Genomic DNA, 19,443 nt, shown 5'->3' with positions numbered 1-19,443 from the left:
CAATGCACATCTGACACTTTTTTATGTGGACACCCTGTATAAAGAAACATCAACCTGTCACCAGATTCATATAGTGCCCCCCCCCCTCGCTTTTCGATTTTTCTTGGCCGGGCAAGTCATCCCCCTTTCCCCATCCCCCGATTCCCGGCACAAATTTACGCCACTGTTTTATGCTTATTCACAAGGGAAAAGGAACACAAACGACCACAATATCTAGGTGTCGTTGTATGTTTTCCAAAGACAAACTGCAGTGTGACAGTGGATAATATTTTGAAAGGTGGATGTGAGCAGTGGTGCAACGTGGGAGGGGCAGGGTAGATGTCATTTTCGAACGAACATATGCTTTCACTGTTCCCTCCTGAAATATCCGCAAACGATCCGGAGATCCCCGAAATTCCGCCACAATGTTACGTCACTGTATAACCACTGTGTATTGGCATACAGGATGTAGCTATTCAAGCCAGTGTTTCACATGGTGGCAGCGTTTCTGCTAAATACAATGTATATAACTACAAATACATGTACACGACTTGCTCAGACTTTGTCGCCAAAACCCTCACTTAGTCCCACAAGTTTGACAGAGGGGAGGCTCTGCTGCCGCCTGTCTTTAAACACGTACGCTATTTGTGCATACTTAGTGCGTTCCACGGAAACACTACCAGCGCGCGCCTTGCCACTTCCTGGGCTTATGGGTGAGATGGGCGTGGTGGGCCTCTCCCTGACACTCGGTAGGTCCAGCTCGGCGTAAGAGACTGATTTATGATTAGCGTCGAGGGCGGATTTCGGGAACTGCTTCTTCACGGGTGTGATGGGAGGGATGGGACTCACGAACTCACAGTTGACATAGGAAGATGGGGTGGAGCCGCCGGACTCCTCTCTGGAGGAGGATGGGGCGTGCAGGTTGACGTAGTCATGGTCTGAGCAGGAAGGTGCCGGGTCCCCGAATTGGCGCGAGGCAAGATCAGGCATGGATGCCGTGTGGTCCCGGTCAACGGAAGGAAGCCTTCTACTGGCCCCAGAATTCGGCGATGGGGAAGACAGCAACGGCCTGCTGCTCTCATTAAACAGGCTCAGGGGTGGGGGCTTCTTCCGGGGGGTTGGGCCTGGAAGAGGGTCGTTTGAGACGGCTTTCCTTGACTGCTGACTAAGTCGGGCAGCGGACCTGTCAGAAGAAGCAACAGGACAAGGTGATTCCATGTTGGTGGCAACATTCCCCTCCGTGTTGCCACTTCTCAGACACTCTGCACACTCGCTTGTTGCTAAGTTACCATTTGCTACCACGCCATTTGGTTTCTTAAAGGTGCGCACAGGGCTGTTTCGAGCGGTTGCAGGCCTATCTGTGACAGTGATGCTTTCCTGTCTCGCGTCGTCACAGCTTGACTTTTTGTGAGCTTTTTGCCATCCGACGGCAATTTCGTGTTCTGTACTGAAATCCAGTCGACCGCGCTTACGAGTGTAGTTGCAGTATAGTCGTAGTATTAATATCAAGAAAAGCATGAAAAACATCCCAAAAAGGAAGGCCCCGAAAATGCACGTGACGAATCCCACTTGGCTTACATACACGGCAGGTACCGGGGTGGATACAAAAGATGCAGGGTTCTGAGATGGAGTTAAGTCTTTCTCGTCGTGTATGAGCACGGGGTAGGTTGGGGACACTACTAGGATGGTCATCGATGCCGAACTCCTGGTGGTAAATTCATCAACTTTTTCGCAGGAAACCACTGCTTTGTCGTCCATGGCAGTAACATTCCGAAGTATGAGCGATTTCCCGTCTTCAACCACAATTCCGGATCGGTTCTCCTCGGCCGGTTCTCCGTTGAAGTACCACTGATATTGCGCCTTGTCATTGCGGCCGGTGGGAGTGAGAAGTTTCTGGGTAGTGCAGGTGAATGTTGCCGAGTCGCCCAATCCCACTAAACCACCGCGAATATGCTCGATGTACAACAGCGGGGCTTTGCGATAGGGGACAATACTGCAGCTTTTCGGCTCTGGCAATGCAGTGCTGGTTGCCTCGCAGGTGAACTCAACGCCGCTGTCATCCTCCTGTATGAAACGTTGATGATAAACCCACAGCCCACCGTGGGTCACCGTGCTCTCCAGAGGTACACCTTCACGGTACCAGGTCAGCTGAGCACGGGGACTTCCACCGTAAGAAATGCAGCTCAGGTTGACCAGCATCCCGGGCAAGAGGAGCGTGTCGCCGGATGACATCGCAGAACAAGCGGGGAACTCTCGTCCCGGGGGCGTTAACACATCCACAGTCACGGTCTTGACCGTGATCCACTCGTTGCCACTGCGGTAATATCCGCATACATAATCTCCAGCATCCTCTGCTCTCACGTCGACAATGCGTAGATTGTACTTGCCTCTCCTGACGGACCCCGCCACCGAGATGCGCTGATACAGGGACAGGTCGGCGTCTCGCAGCTCCGGAATCAAGTCATCGTTAGTTGTAAGGTACTCCAACAAGGAGTTCGAATACCAGAACACGGCTGATGTTCTCGGCGCGGTGGGACTGATGTCGCATGTCAGCGTTACTTCTCGATTTTCCAAAACCACGACAGCTTCACACGATATTTCGGTGACAGCAACAATGACAGCGACAACGGTGCTAAAAAGTAGCTTCAACATGATGGGCATCACCTTTACTGTCACACGCGACGAAAGCAGTCCGGAACTGACGACCACCGCCGTCAAACAACCGTGAGAAACGCAACGACAGCGATGACTTATCGACGACGGATGAGTCAGCCCTAGCCCCGATGGAAAATTAGGTGTACGTGCTGAAAGTCAAAACATCAATATTGGATGTTCCTTGCGTACCAGCAGGACGCCCAGTTTGTTGGTCCTCACTGCTGGTAATCTAACCCTGTAAGTAAATTTCGGGTCACACCACAACACAGCCCATAACTACTGCAACCTCGAGACTTCCGTGGGGCATGCACTTTCAGTTTCCACTTGTAGCGACGACCGTGTCAAATATTCGTATGTACATGTTCAGTTCACGCAGCGGATCTGGTGTCTGCCAGGTTGCTCAATATCGCGACCCCTTTGTCAACTTGGGATTAAAACTTCCCACACCAACGGGAATTTGCGAAGCCTACGTCCGTCTAGGTTCTTGGGTTACCGGGGCATAGTGTTTTGTAAATAAGGTTGTACCAGTCACAACCAGCAACGAGGGAAAGAATGAAGCATCTGTTCTTATAACTTTGTGAGTCAACAACACTTCAGTTGAACGAAAAATGCATTACTTAACACGCAGGCTGGAGGCATACCTCACAAAGCCATGGTAGCGTGGTATGTGGGCGTCTTCAATAAAACTCAATGGATATTTTAGAGGACGCGTAGGGAGTAATAAAAAACTCGACAGTATCAGTACACACCACAGTCATTTAAAAACCACTGAAACAAAGACACGCTTGGGCAGTCTGAGGTTGATAGACGCACAATAGACCTAAAACTTCACTTTCTGAAAGCCTCTGCTGAAGCAACCGCGAGCGAAATATTTGTGGGCTTTTGACAGCAAGGAGTAAGAGCACTGCACTCCGGCAAAAAGCCCTTCGTTATGGATGTGTGAAGATGCAGGGAAGCGTTTCTCTGATATAACAATGGTTGGGAGTATTGTGGCCCGGTTCACGCACCATAGTGCTAGGAGTTGGACAGCGCTTCCTATATCCTGTCATTGTTTAACGGTGACCCAGATACAAAGGCACGGACTGGCCCACAGGCAATTTCCATCTACAGTGGACATGCAACTTGCTCTGTAACAATCTGGACGCGATATTTATGCCAATGAATGGGGGAAAAAACAGGGAAAAGGTTCCAAAAATTTATCTTGAAAATAACTCGAAGTACACTTTGAGACAGAATATCGGCGTGTACATTTACATATTTGCCGGAAAACAAACTTTAAGGCAGCTTTACAAAAAAGCGTTTGATTTAACAGCCACAATTTTGGATTTAATTTCAGATTAAACGTTTTTAGCGACAAGGCGACTTAATAGTAATTAGTGATTGGTTTTGTGTTACGCAAAACACTGTCAAAAACAAAACAAAGCCAAAACACGTCTCTATCGAGTATTATTCAGTTATTCATTTACTGGGTGCTTTATTTGAACTGCCTGTTCTCCCTGAAGGAAATTGTGGGTTCAACGCTGTATGACTATACAAGTACGTTTCTTGTAAAAACAAATCGTCATTTCGGTGAAATTGTTATCCGTTTTACAGAATCGCCTACAATCATAACATCCTTCACAGCACACCACTGCACAGGGGATTTCGGGAGCACTTTGTAGACATCATAATTTGATTGTTGTACTGCCGGCAATCATCGTTGAAACTCGGCAGGAATGTGACCCTTGTCACCCCTATGTTCGTGTTGCCGAACACACTGAGGGGAACTCGGCTTGGGCCGATGAGGGCTATTTTTGGTATGGCGGGGAAGGATCATAAATAGGGCCTAGAGGTTTTTCCCTGCGAGCTAGATCAAAACAGCCCTTGCTTAACCCTAACCCCTCTCAATCCTTCACCTGTTGGAGGATTGAGGAGGGTTAGGGTTAATCCAGTAACACAACTGAGCAGACAACCCAAGTGTTTCCACACAGAGTATGATTGGACCGTTTTTGCAGGCAAATTGTCTCTGCATTTAATTTTTTTTTCACATGAAAATATGACTCGGTACAAATCTTCCTTATCACTATCGTAACAGCGTTTGCAATTCTCTTTCTGGTACTTCTCTTTTTTTTGGTTAACATCTAAGCCGCATGTCCAATTAGAATCGGAGAAATTTAGATCGGACGGCGGACAGACACACTCGGCAACACTAAAATTTTGGTCATACTTGTAGTCGTGTGTGTTTGGACTTGATTGTATTTTTATAATGTTCTCTACTGATCGTTCATATTCTCAGCTGCAACTGTTGAATATAAAAAATATTTTACTACTTATCAAAGACGGAAACCTTTATCAATTTCACGAGTCATTAATTTGAAAAGAACACAAGGTAGAAAAGCAAACTTAATTCCGTAAGAAGATATACAGCAGAACACAGATTCTGACTTGTCTCTCGTTCGTTAATTAATGTGAATTGTTCATGTCCAACGCAACAAAATTAAAACACCCCCACACCGCAAAAAAGGAAGATACGACAGAACCGTTGTATTAAAATTCTATTTCGGGAACAGGTCAACATTTGGACAACTTTCCCTATAGGCCGTGGGCCAAGGGTCAGAAAGTGTTCTAGTTTTTAAGTTTCGTTACGCACCTCTGGGCCTTACTTGAAAATCATATCAAATAAACAAGTACAAATACAAAGTGTCAAGGTGTAGGTGTTCTTTTTTGTCAGTTGTTGCATTTTTAAAGAAATATTTAAATGATTAGCCCCCCAAATCCTTAGAATTTCTTTTTTTGTTTGCGTACGTGGCTGAAGAAGAAAATAGTCTGCAATTGCTCCACTGAACCCGGCTCAATAAACGAGTGCCACCCCCAATTTATACATTCTCACAAATTATAGCCTCAGCACAACGAGCCACTTTCTGGTTCAAATGACGTCACGCTTCGGTACTCCGCTAATTTTACAATTTCTATACTTGTATTTCAGGTCACTCTTGTCGTCACTGGCGGCGGAAGCAGTTGGGGAGGGGGCAGTGGTCCCCTAACTTTTTCGACTGTCGGTGGGGCTTAATGGATTGGCCTACTAATGGCTAATACCTGATAGTCTCCCAACTGGCCCCCACTTTGAAAATCGTTCCTCCGCCATTGCCTGTCGTCAAACGGTATGTGGTAGTTTGATGTTTACATGTATACACCAAAGTAATAAAATACAAAACCTTAATCCTTCATCAGTACGACCCTTAATTGTACATTAATTACATGTACAAAATGCATCCAAAATAAAAAATCCTAACGTACAAACAATTCAGCCCATCAATGTGGAAATCAGCAGCAATTAAGGTAAAGAGTATACAGTCCAACAAATGTGAGTACAATGTTATTCCAAAGGTTGGAAGGTAAAAACATAGCTTCCTAAAGCTCAATTAACAAAAACATTTAGGCAAACTTGCATGTCAATGATTTTTTTCAGCCCTGGCACTTTTAGCCTACATATCTCATGAACGGGTTCCAGTCCCGTCAATTTTGGTACCAGCCCTGTGGTCTTGTTTCTATTTGTACAAAAGCCAAAAAAAGTTAGAAAGTTAAAAGCATAACAACAAAAGCAAAAAATTGTGTTCAACATTGTAAAAACCTCCAAAATAAAATCCTGCTTTAAAAAAAATCGCAAAAGGTAAATATTAAAAATATTGACTTGCAGCAAACCCAACTGTGAGCTTTTCAAGCTCACAACACATTATTAAATGAATCTTATATTATTCGTTTACAAGTTTACAAAACACCTGCAGTTATACTGTTGAGACAGTAAAGATTACAAGTACATAAATGAATATTGCTAATACATGACCATATCATTAATTTATCTGTAACTGTAACTACAAAAATACATATTCATATCAATGACAGGCAAGGTTAAAAATACACCTTTTAGCAAACACTAAAAAACAGGTGCTAATTCCTTTAAAACAAAAACTCTCCATTTACAACATTCCAATCTTTTCCAGCTTAATGGCTTTGACTTTTTCCACTGGAGGCTCCATATCTGTTTTTCCATCATCTTAAGCACCTGTAGGTGGTGGATAACCTCACCACAGGTGGGGGATAGACTTCACTACCTGCACCTGCAGGTGGTGGGTGGCCTAAAGCCATCTGCAGGTGGAGGGTAGGTTTCACTGTGCCTGCACCTGCAGTTGGTGGGCAGTCTTGGCCACCTGTAGGTGTAGGTGGTGTGTAGCCTGCTTAATAGGTACCAGTGGTTTAATTCCACTTTTCCCTCAAGGAAGGAAGTTGCATTGCATGCACATTGTGGTGGAATAAACTGACAACATGCTGCAATAGAACCCAGTGAACTGCGCATGCATTACAGCTATCACATTAACACTTAAAATTTACTTCAGGTGAAAATAAGCTGCATACAGTTTATTGACAAGCATAAACATCATGAAAAACTATTACAAAGGGTTTATTTGTCTATCTCCTTCTTAAAGGCAGTGTACAGGATTTGCTTTTAATGCAATTTGTCAAAATTGGCCGATTTTGGGGTTTGTGATTTACTATGTGTCTCATTCCACAAACTTGTTTCATTTGTTGAGATCAATGCGTCGAGAGAAATTGAGAAAAACATTGTTCAGTTTTAACCCTTGAAGTGCAGCTCATGTAATTTGTCTTGCAAAAATCCATGGGCCACAGGATGTTCCTGAGCGACAAAACAATGCACAGGCGAGGTCGATCTGCAGACCGATTATGGCCCTCAAAAATGTATTTCTCCATGGCTTCGTGTAGTACTTGTTGGCAAATTTCCTATACATTTGTGTTTCCTCTTCAACAACGCAAAGCTGAGAATTTGTTGAATAAACAACGTTTCATCAGGCATTGAAGTCACTGCAGCCACCACAGTCACTGCGGGACCATGTACATGTACACGTACACGATCGACCACACAGTCGCTGTTCTCTCTCCACACGTACGTAGACCCCCTACATTAGTCAAAAGCTGTCCACATACTTTCAGTGCCCATCAGAAATGCTTTATTAATAAACAAATATGGTAACTATCCTTGCATTTTGGGCATAAGAGTTACTGTTATTGGAAAAATAGAAAGCTAAATGTCTCGAAATAGGAGTTTTGTTTTAGAAAACCAGGCTTCAGTACGGAGCTCCGAAGGAATGGTCATTGGACCATATCATTATCTTAAGGGGTGAAAGCGAGATGATATATTCACGTGAGGTAAACTACCAAAGTTTCATGAAGAAATTTTAATTTTCAACTAGTCCAAATTTTCCTTCAGACTGTTCGTCACGGTTATGTATCTATTTTGTTAGTTAATAATGAATTTAGGCCTGTTGACAGCTTGAATATTACCCGTTCATATAAACTCTTCCAGCAGCTCAATGCTTCACACAGTTTTGTTGTGCCCGTCAATGGTTGCGGTATTCGAAAGAATTTTATTTTCTTCCTTGGAAAAAACATAAAATTTCTCTTTTCTTGAAAATGACGGCTTTCCAGGTGATAAGATTTCACAGACTGTCTGACGCTATTATGTACTCACTTTACGGTAAGATATTTCAAGATAATGTGACAGTCCCATTTTTGCAATCTTGCAAATCCTATACACTGCTTTTAAGTTTTCTGTTACTGCTGTTTAATCACTACTGGCAAATAAAATTGCAAAAAGAGGGGCAATTGCACATCGGTATTTTGTTAAACCTATTTTTATTTGAAGAAAGGGAAAAATCAAACCAAGCAAGCTAACATACGGTTCTACTTAGAAAACAAGTATAAGGAATAAATTAGAGACCAGCAGACAGCATCTAAAGTAGCCAACACACCGATCTAGGCCCTTCAGTGGGCCCTGGACCCTAGCTGATAGGGACTTCACTCTGCTTACTGGTACTGTTAGCTCTTCTAGACTCGAGAAGTTGCACTCTCAAACGATGGCCAAAACTCTGGGTGGTGGGTAGACACTGCCACCCGAAAGCGGCTGGTACCGGTAGCGTTGCATGCGTGCAGGGGGGTAGCCAGGCGCGGGTGGGTAGGTCAGGTCACTGGGGGGTGGATAGCCCCCACGTGGGTAGGTCGGGTCCTGCCCTGGTGGTGGGTGCATGGGATCCCAGGCTGGCGGTTGCGCTGGCAGGTTGTATGTTGGGTACTGGGGGGCGTACATCAGCTTCCCAAAGGTGTAGTCATAGCCACTCTTGCTGGGTACCTCCTGGAGTCCCTCTATGGCTATCTCATAACTTGGAGGTGGTGGTCCTAGAATAAAAACAAATGATTTTTTCAAGATACTCCTTCTGATGAACAGAAACAATTCACATTGTGCCACAGTACCATGTCCTTCCGATTTTTTTTCTGTTTCACGGGTGAACAGCACAACTCATGACCCTTTACCACCTGTCATGCTTTGATGTTTACAGGCATTCACCCCGATCCCTGCGAGTCTACAAACTGAAGACAGGTTTGAATTACGGAGGTATCTTGCGCAGTGACAAGAAGGGGAAATGATAGAAATCTTCCTCACAACATGTTCCTAGCCAGGACAGCAAATTAGGCTACATGCTGACAGGTAAAAACTCAACACTTAATGGCATCTTTACTTGGTTCTGTGTAATACGGCAGATATTGAAGGCTCAAGAAAAAAAAAACACAGCGAACTTCCTTTTGGCAAAAGATTAAACGATGTCACGTCGAGGGAGAAAGTGAACCTACCACTGCTGCTGGGTTGCTGGACGACCACACCTGAAGGGTCCTGGTAGGGAGGCCGATAGACTGGAACTGTCCCTATGGTGATGGGTAGGTACACGTTAGCATCAAAGGGTGTGTTCTCCACGTCACCTTCAAACTGCAGACAAAAACAGCAGACTGTTACAACTCTCAGAGGGGCAATGAATGAAGTACATACTACTCAAGGTACCGGTACGAAAAGTACGCATGGAGACATTGGTAAATTATGAGATGGAAGGTGTGATACAAGACCAGTCTGATGTCTCTTCATCATATCTGCTCCACGCCTGATTGAGAGACTGTCAGTATAGAGAAAGTTTTTATATTGCCATTTTGTTTTCTCTTGCCCAATTTTGTCTTCACAGTATGGTATGTTAATCCATAAGTCACAAATCACCAAGATTGACACATCATATGCAGCAAGGTATGAGATGGAGAGAACCCCCCCTGCCTTGTGTTGGTCATTGTCTCGCAGGAATCTGGGGAATTCCTTTCAGACATCTTGCGGGGGATGTGTTAAGTAACAATAGTCTGGAATGTGTATAGGGATTGGACATGTGGGGGGGTACCCCTCGGTCTCATTTCTTGCTGGGTATATGACACATGGGGATTGAGGTTTGTAAAAATTAGAGATAAGGTAAATGGAGCTTTGCATGATAGGGGGAAAAATTTTTTTACTTGGGTGTATCCTTTCTTCTAGAGGTACTGAAACATGATGAACATGACTTAATAAGTGTGTGAGTGATGGTGACATTTTTACTTGTGTGTTAGGAATCTGTTTTTAATGAACATCATCTATTTTTTTGACTGTGAATGCCATCAATCCAATGATTAGGCTAGCTATACTGTTACAACTGGTAGCCTGCCACTATGCATGCAAATGAAGCCCTTTGATGAAAACCAGTGCTTTCAGACACAAACGAAAATGGCCACATTTAAAGCCCGTGGCAAAGTGTGGTCTGTCCGTAGACTTGCAGTGTTTATCATCAACGTATGGATTACAAAGGGTCATACTCGCCAAGTATGGCTGGGTGTGACCCAGTCTACATTTGTCGTCGTCCGATATTGCAACGTTCACACATGTATACATGTATGCACTGAGGCACACAATTTGTGTTATACATAATGTACAATGCACGTCCTAGGCATCTAATTGTTGCGTGAAAGTATTCAAAGTTTGCTAGGCCACCTTTTTCTTCTTTCTTGCTTTTTTCCGGACGTCAAAATTGACAAATGCAGGTGGTGATTTTAAATTTTTTTTTCCAAAATCTGATTTTTTTTCCAACAGCAATTCTGTAGTCCAAGTAACCCTGGACCAATTTTCTATTTTGAACAGAATCTTGAGTGTATAATTCATTTCAGTGACTTGAGTTCTCACTCTACACCGTGTTTCTACACAGTCAACGAGTTCCTATCACTAGTTAACTAGTGCTTGGCTCATGATGTACGTAGCTCACGTGCGGCAAAGTTGTGAATGACCGTAGTTGATCGTTGTCAGGTCATTAGGCCAAAGGGGAAGAAAAGGTGGCCGCAGGGAGGGAAAAATAGCAAAAATAAAAGTAAAAATAATCGTTTCCTAGTGACAAACTGTTTTTTCCAGGGTTTCTCTTATAACTGGTCCTCTCTGCACTCTGCTATTAAAAACGATTTATGGCAGCCAACAATGTGACCAACCTTGATAGGCTGGTCGTGAATGATTGACTAGGCTAGTCCAACCATCATTGAATAGCATGCATTTGCCCCATGTTGAATGTGTACTACCCCCCCCCCCGGCCATACACCCTGTTGAAACAGTTCCAACCAGCCTCTTTCTTCTCTGCCGGTGAAGAGATCAGGGCCAAAATCAGAACAAGCTTATGCGAACACTCTTCCGATTGGGCATACCTTTAAAACCCCTTGCAAAACTTACTAGCCAAATTTGCATTCAATGGGCAGTAATCACTGGGTCAGCTATGTCAGCCATACATACGACACGTAATTATCTGCTTGTTTTGTTGACTTTGCTGTTGTTGATGCCCACGCTGCTTATCACTGAATTAAAAGAATCAAGAAGCTCAAGACTTACGTGGACCACATACTCAATCCTCATGATTCTGCAGCCTTGCGGGCCCGTGGGAGGGATGGAGGGTATCACGTGAGGCTTCCAGTCCATCCTTGCTACCTCCCCTGCTCCGCATCCGGGAGCCCTCTCCTTGATGATGTTGCATTCCCGCCTTGTTGTGTAACCCTCCCAGGAGACGTACGTCACCAGCTGGAAGAGAAACACAAAAATACTGGAAACTCTACTTGTGAATGACTTCAACACGGATTTGGCTTGACCCTAACTCCTCTATGCACTTTGTTGGGAACCCCCCCTGAAACATCTGCAAAAGGGCCACTAAGGCCTCCTTCGTGCTTCAACCTTTCACAGGAATTATGAACTGTAATGGAAGTGCTCATGGTGCAAGTGACCTTTAAGGTGGCAATGTACACTACATAGAAAATGACACAAAATCAGACCCAAAAAAGCCTGGCTCAGGAATCCTTGAAAGCAAAGTGCCAATGCGTTTTTCACTGCAAATGAAAACTGCAGCCTACAAATGATAGCCCCATCAATTTTGTTTTATAATCCCCCCAAGACAAACACTGATATAGTTTTGAATCTATGGTTCTAAATTAAGCAGCCTGCCTCTATGCAAATAGAACCCTAGAACATTGTTTTTGTCTGTGAATCAAATCTCCAGACTTGAAAGCCACAATGCTTTATCTTCAGAAATATTTCTACAACTACAGTCGTCCAAATTATAGGGCCAGTTATTCAAAATTACCCTGTGGGATCACAAAAATATGAGTGAACTCGATAAGCAGGAATTCAGACGTCAAGCAGTTTGCACCTTATTGGTGGTCTGGGTGAAATCTAGTTGTGTAACTTACAGGGTGTGGGGGGATTTGAACTGAGTTATTTTAAATTTTGAAGTCTACACAATGTATGTATAAACCACAGTTACATGTCAGTGCCTACTTGAAAATATGGGGGCACACCCCAACCCCCTCAGAAATTTCAACCTAATTAAGCTGCTGGTCATTTCCTTCACATACTGAACTCACCTGTTTCAGCCTGACAGTGAGGTGTAGGATCTCGCGGCTGCTGTTGTTCTCCACTGAGCCCGAGACATACATGGTCTCCCCTGGCACATAACCGGCCTTATCGGTGGAGGCTTTGGTGATGATGGGACCAGTCTCACAGCACAGGCAGCAGACGCTCTTGGTGTCTTCCCTGCGTACAGGGTGCTAAATGCAATCAGCCAAAAGGAAAAAAAAGCACCTGAACTACAAAACTCAAGCAGTTTACAGTTGAAAGTAAGAATGGTTATGGAGGCAATGGGAGAGATGGGAGGATAGCAGAGAACAGGGGCTAATGCTACAAGGTTCTAAATACTGGTACTATGGTTTCAAGAGACAGTGACATATCCCTTTGAGGTGCCTCCGTTCTGATCTGGGACCAATTTAATAAGAGACACTTACAGGTAGCCCTAACATCATTTGTAGGAATAGCTAACTGGCAAAAAATGTCATGCACATGTACATGTAAATAAGGAGCTTGGGACACACTCTCTGCTGACGTTTGCTCAGTGAATGATTTTGCTGAACAGAAATGTTTGATCATATCCTCCAAGAGTGGGTTACATACATGTATGTAATTAATCACCCAATCACATGTATGTTTCAGGTGATGTGCTTGTAAATGTGGGCATACATGAGATTTCAGCCAGAGGTGTCTGGGCGTCTTTTGGACACTCAGTGGGCCGTTTTGATACCTTCTGCTATACAAATGCATGTAAAAGTATAAATAAAGCCTAGGCAGCTTTGATGCCCTGTTTATCACTTTGAGCCAAATGTGGACACCCCATTTTTAAAATCTTTAATGAGAGTAGTAGTGAGGGTAAATCATCAACAGATCATGAAGAAGATGTGAATCGTGTACCATGGCATTTGGCATGGTTGTGAGATCGATTGGCTGCCCTGTGACAGTGAACAACCTCTCCGTGTAATGGTTGAACTTCCAGGGCCGATCGATCTTGCACTCCACTTTGTAGCGGATCCAGCCCACGCTCGACTCAAACGAGAATGGCAGCGGAATGTTGGGGATCTTGAAGGAGAATGGAAAGCGATGCTCTCCGGCCTCCAAGCAACGCCTGGTCTTGTCATCTGCAAGCAGCAGGCGGGAGAGTGTAAGCTTTGGTTGTACTTGGGTGCATCTCAGTCGTATTAAACCTAATCTGGCCCTCTCGGGTCTTACAAAATGAACCACTTGTTTTTTTGCAGATTTCACAGGACTGGAAAAGATAGAGAACCCTGTCATGATTCCTTTCTGTAGGCCTCAAAGTTCCTTGGATGTCTGAGTGCAAAAAGTGTGTCACTGGTGACTTTAACTCAGGTAATTCTCTTCAACAAAACTTACGGAACTTACCAGTAACGGAAGTTTAATATTTGCTTTTATGACGAACTTTTCAATTACTTGTGATTTCACTACCAACAGGGTCTTGGATTAGCATACTTTTCAATATAAGTACAAAATTTCATACCACAGTATTGTGTGAAAGTTCCTGGTGTTGCACAGGGCAGTATAACGTACAACACTAGTATACTTTCTGATTTAGCTCTTTGTTATAAAGCATGTAAAAAAACACAAAGCTTCGGAATTGAAACCTAATTCTGAATAAAAAGAAGCCAGATACTAGTAATTATATTAACCACTTGCTGATGGTATCGCATGTACTTTTTTGCTGGAAATTAAAGTTTTCATAAAAAGCAAGATGTGGTTGCCACCTTCTGTTAAACATGTACACTGTACAGTCAAATGCCAGAAATTTGTAAGAATCGTTTTTGGGATAATGTTATGATCTCCTTCAATGTATAAAACCTTTGCGACACCTGTTGGGGTTAGGTGTATTGGAAAATGCATTTTTTAACATTCAAAATTGTCCCTGCTTCTCTGGACAATAAAGGGGCCTGTTGGTGTGATGTCATTCAAGTAGACACACAGACATATAAACCCATGGACGGGCAGCTCCTATTCAAAGCAATAGCGGGGTACCGTAGCTGAGATGGCACCCAACTAAATCCAAAAGCATGGGCAAATTCATCCCTTGGTATAGAGAATTTACCCACAGTTGAAGAATTCCAGCCATTAAATTCTATGAAGCCATTTTTAATATTAAAAAAAATCGTCTTTTTACTTGATCTGGCCCATGCAAATTCAAAACAATGTGGTTGTAACATTTGAAAAGAAAAGAAAAAACTTTATGTTCAGAGCAATCTAAGTGCGTCACACACAATTCAAACTGAACGCGCTGCCATTCATCGTTTCACCCACTGCTTGCCCACGCTTTTTAAAATCACAGTTATACGCGCAAGACTGGCGATCTATGCATTTATACGTCTGTCGGTAGACAGGGTAAAGTTTTTAGGTTTTTCTGTATAAATTGTGAACCTGAAATTTGCTAATTAAAAGCATTTCTAGAAGGGCTGCTCCTTGGCTTACTGCTGCATGTACTTACTAATCAAGGAATCAAAGGGAAATTTACAACGGCAAAATACTGAAAATTCCATCAATCGATGCAAAATTGATGTTTTCTGTGCAGCAATGGCAACATAACTTTGCTCCTGAATTTGGAAAAACCAAAATATAAAAGCCAAGGAGGCACCACCAAAACTCCTTTTAAAATAGCACAATAAGAATTGGCAACACGATTAACTGCTTGGCACAAAGGCACATGGCACAGATCCTTTAAACAAGAACGTGATTTTATTTCTTTATTCCTGCAAAGCCTACCTTTCTCCCAACAGACACGTTTCTCATTGAAGTATATCTCACTGGCTGTGTAACTCTCCTTATCTTCCCCAGATCCCTCCGTCCAGCAAGTGTGAGCCTTTCCCTTGAACTTGACTTTGATGGCTGTGGATGTTAAAGGAGCTGGACATTAAAAAGGGGGGGGACCGTCACGGGCTGGGGGTGCAAAATGAAAACTGTTGGACATGCTACTTATGCAGTTCTTGTGTAAAGTACAAGTCGTTGTGTGCCTGGAAAGTGGAAGAAGGACGTGCTTACGCCCTTTGCCGAGAAGCTTAATCACTGCAAAAAAAAATTTTCCCGGAAAAGGACGTACATGTATGTATGCAACTGTTTTATTTTAATGAAATATAAAGATTTCTTTTCAGTTTTTAAAAACTTCCCAAGTCATTTAATACGTTGTTCAAAGGTTGCTTCTGCATAGCCTGTGTTGATTTTGTTGTAAATTTTATCCCTTTTTACTAAATAAAGAGAGTGTGGTTCTTACGCCCTTTTGCCAGGAACACTTTTTTCTGCCGAGATCATGCTTCAGGGCAACAGGGTGTAAGCACACTTACAACCTTTTGCCGGGCAAATGACAAAGTAGACTGCACAGACCTGTATGTATCACTGTTAATTACCGACAAGCTCTTTTGAGACACTTCACGTATCATGTTTGAGGTAATATGGGCATGCTCAAAACAACAAAAACCATCTGAAAAGGATCAAGTTTTACTGGTTTCCCACCTTGTTTGAAATGTGTTCACTAAGCTTTTAAAATATGGCCGCCAAATTAAAATTTTGGATGTCTAAATATATACAATTACAAATTCTTTGTATTTTATGTACACCACAATGCCTCAATGAAAAAAAGATGGCTGCAAATGACTACATTGTCACTGATACTGCTCTATCTAATCAAATTCTACAAGAACCCTAGAAGAATGTACATGTACCAATCAGTACATGGAACAACAAACTTGCTTCCCTTGAAGCTGGTGTCATCTGGGTCTTCCAATTTCCCCTTGAAGATTTTGTACAAGTGGGGTTTTTCCCCCCAAAGACCAGGAGTGTCAAAAAACAACTTACATGTAAATCCATTTTTGCCTAGTGCCTAGTGAAAGAGAATTAAGAGTAGTTTTCCCACAATTTAATGCAAAACAAACTAGCCAAGTTGTAATAAAAAAAGTTACTGTTTTATTGCGTTTAAATTAGCATTTTCATTTTATTCTGTTTGATCCACTGATACTGTAACGAATTTTGTTTTGTGTTTTTCACTGTAACTAACTACGAAAGAAGAAAAGTTGTATTCTCTAAGTGTTATGCTACATTACACAGGGAAAGGCATTTTTTAAGTTTTAAAATGATCAAAAACTGTATGATTTGAGGTCATGCAACATGCAAGGTAGTTTGTGATATGTCAACAATAAAAACTTTTTAAAAATGCTATAAACTACACAGAAATTGCATGTTTCACAAAGTACTGGCTTCTTTCAGAAATAAATGAGATAATTCTGAGTTGTGTTCTGAATACAGAAGCTGTTTCCTCGAGTAATTCTCTTCATCGTCTGTCACTTACTTATGTGTGTGCCTGCGCATTTTTATTACACGTAGATGACTGCTTTTTCTGATGGTGAAACCTTCCTGGTGAGCCTGGACTGCCTCAACCTGTCCCCTCTACCCTTCGATCCCACATAATTAGGAAAGTTGTTTGATACTTTGGACTTTCCCCCTCCCTCGCTTGTCCCCGCCCTTCCCCCATCTACTGACTGTGACTGAGACTAGTACAGACAGCATGCAGGCAAGACAGCCGTATTATACGGTGGGTATATACACCAGGTTCTCATCATTCTCTGACTCAACGGGCCCCCCCTCACCTAGTGTTATGTTATAAATGTCCAAACTGAAGTTATTATTTTTTTTATAGTATGGCCTATAGAATACACCACTGGTCATCGTGACCATGATCTAAATTGCTGCAAACCTTTGATATCATCTTTCGGAGCAATTAGAACGACTCGGATGTAGCCATTTAAGACGTCTCCAGAGCTGAAGACATCCACATTGTCTCCGTCGAACACCACCTCAAATGCTGTCAATCTGCCCATGTTAATTGGGCCTACAAATGCAGGGGTGATGGCTTCCAAATGCCACGCATAATTATGAGGCTTACATCAAAAATATTCCTGCTCATCTGCTGGTGCAGCGAGCTCTGCAGAGCGCGAGCGAATTCAGTCGACTTAACTTCCGGGTGCCCTTTGCCACCTTGTGAGAGCACATGACTTGTCTGTTTACGTTTGGTTTCACTTCGTAACAAATGCACCCATGGCTCAAAATCCGCCAGAAATAGCGCCCTCTGGTGGCGCTGAGGAACTGAGAGAGGGTAGAGATCATCATAATCTCCCTGGGACGTCGACCGCAGTAGAACAAAGATACAGATTCGACAGTCTCGGGTGCTTCGCTGGAATAGGCCAATTAAAACTAATTCCTTGTTTATCATCACCGCCCGACCGGATTTTCCCTCCCACCCCGACTTTTTTGATATTTGACATTTCCATTTTTTAACTAACCTTTTCAACCTTGCAGCTGTGTCCGCACCACAGAAATGTTTTTTTTTAATTTAAATTCTCTAGTCTTGCCCTCAACCATGACCAATTGAGGCGGGCCGTGTACGGCCGATCGCACGATGTTCACGTTTCAATGTACACTGTACATGTACATATATGTATGTACATTCGTTTCAAACCCACCAAAGCTGGTCAAGAATAAAGGACATAACTTCTGCAGATACTGAAACATCAAGCAGACTGGGCTCATTCAATCAGATACCAATCTGATCGTGCTGCTATGATGTATGGAACACTGTAAAAGAAAGGTTTTTAGTCTATCTGAAAAGTCTGAAAAAAAAATTGACTTGAAATATCAAATATCAAAGGTCCTCCCGGCCAAAGAATATAAGTTTGAGTGATGATTAACAAGGAAATAATTTTAATGGGCCCTATGACTGCGATGATAATTTCATTTTCAATTTCAAAAGGATTTTCGGCGAAAAGCCTTTTATCATCCTCTCTTCCCAGTGGCGTAGTCGACGGGGGGAGGTGTGCATCCCATAAATTCCTGGCCAAAACAAAAACCAAAACCAAACCAAACCAAACCATATCACCTTTTCTTCCCCCAACCAAAAAGAGTTCAAACCATACTTCATAAATAAACCATGTTACATGCAGTTCCAGTAATAAAGCAGCGAGGCAAAAAACCAAACCAAAAACAAAAAACAAAAACGGTTTTGCGAAAACAGTGACTCCGACACAACATAGAAAACTGGTGCCCCCTCCCACCAGATGCCAATACCCCTAGATGCCCCCCCGTGAAATCCTAGCTACGCCACATGCACAAGCTTCCCCCATACACTATACATGATGTCCCAAACTTCGCGCTTTGGTCCAAATGTAGCTCTCCGCTTCCATGCAAAGTAGGCCCACAGGTTGGACAGGTTGGAAGTTTTGTGAAGGAAGTGCCCTGAGTTGGAAACCCTGAGTCAAACATTTTTTTATTTATAGAAAACGGTCTATAGGCCCTTGTTCCTTATAATAGGGCGTCTTGTTTCTGCAAATAACCCACTAGAATTGCAAAACATAAGGTATTGCGTAGGAATCTATGGCGATTTAGTGGAATCGTCAGGTAGAACGGAGAGGGTCACTGTGACCGAGGGAGATTGTGCGGGTAAAGTTGAGGGTAAAATAGGTTGCCGAGTTCTTTTCCAAGGTCACCGTTAAGCAAACCTGAGGGAGACTCGGTACGAAGAGTCGGCCGCAGTTTTGAAAACCCGATATCTTGAATCAGAGTAGTTTGTTCGTTCGTTCGTTATCCAGCGCCCGAACAGGGCAACGTGCACTGCACTGACGGTTCGGGCAAGTCAGATGTATTTCGGTACAGGTACGTACAAGATTACATGGACAGTTTCCGGTAATACATAGCTGTGCCAAAATCGCAATTTGGCGGAAATTTTAGGGGCGAAATCAGAATGGCGGAAACGGAGTGAAAAAGCGGAAAATTTCCGCCCAAAGCGGGAGAGTTGGGAGGTCTGCACAATGTAGCCAATCACAGTGCAAAGCCATCACCCCTTCCAAGCGCCGGCACTGTACGGGTGCTGGGCGACGAGGGAAAGCACCCCGAAGACGATTGTGGAGCTAGTGCGAAGTATAGACTGCACTCTGCGTAGAGCGAATTGTTGGCAGCGGAGTGCAGATTATTTAGTTGTTTTAAAACGTTGTCAGGTCCGCTAAATTAAAACCCAATTG

The 19,443-nt window shown here is 43.3% G+C and overlaps 2 protein-coding genes and 1 long non-coding RNA gene across 3 annotated transcripts; 1 reads left to right on the top strand and 2 right to left on the bottom strand.

The window, feature by feature from the left end:
• Window positions 1-6: 6 nt before the first annotated feature.
• On the bottom strand, window positions 7-3,234 carry LOC110982937 (uncharacterized). The gene has a single exon (XM_022241745.2). It carries the CDS (start codon window positions 2,638-2,640, stop codon window positions 535-537), a length of 2,106 nt encoding a protein of 701 aa, XP_022097437.2. The 5' UTR covers window positions 2,641-3,234; the 3' UTR covers window positions 7-534.
• A 1,372-nt stretch (window positions 3,235-4,606) lies between these two features.
• LOC110982939 (arrestin domain-containing protein 3-like) lies at window positions 4,607-17,441 on the bottom strand. Its single transcript, XM_022241748.2, has 7 exons — window positions 17,127-17,441; window positions 15,146-15,268; window positions 13,295-13,518; window positions 12,418-12,600; window positions 11,396-11,581; window positions 9,316-9,448; window positions 4,607-8,862 (listed from the first exon to the last, which is right to left on the bottom strand). Exons 1-7 carry the CDS (start codon window positions 17,248-17,250, stop codon window positions 8,537-8,539), a joined length of 1,299 nt encoding a protein of 432 aa, XP_022097440.2. The 5' UTR covers window positions 17,251-17,441; the 3' UTR covers window positions 4,607-8,536.
• Window positions 5,635-15,300, top strand: LOC110982941 (uncharacterized). Its single transcript, XR_002598640.2, has 4 exons — window positions 5,635-5,774; window positions 9,024-9,172; window positions 13,636-13,747; window positions 15,218-15,300. It is a non-coding gene; the product is annotated as an uncharacterized LOC110982941 (long non-coding RNA).
• Window positions 17,442-19,443: the final 2,002 nt, after the last annotated feature.

The sequence above is a fragment of the Acanthaster planci genome, linkage group LG05 (assembly GCF_054643075.1).
Source record: "Acanthaster planci isolate LZ-2023a linkage group LG05, COTS_SCS, whole genome shotgun sequence".
NCBI classification, from domain to species: domain Eukaryota; kingdom Metazoa; phylum Echinodermata; class Asteroidea; order Valvatida; family Acanthasteridae; genus Acanthaster; species Acanthaster planci.
This window is presented reverse-complemented; position numbering and strand designations above follow the sequence as displayed.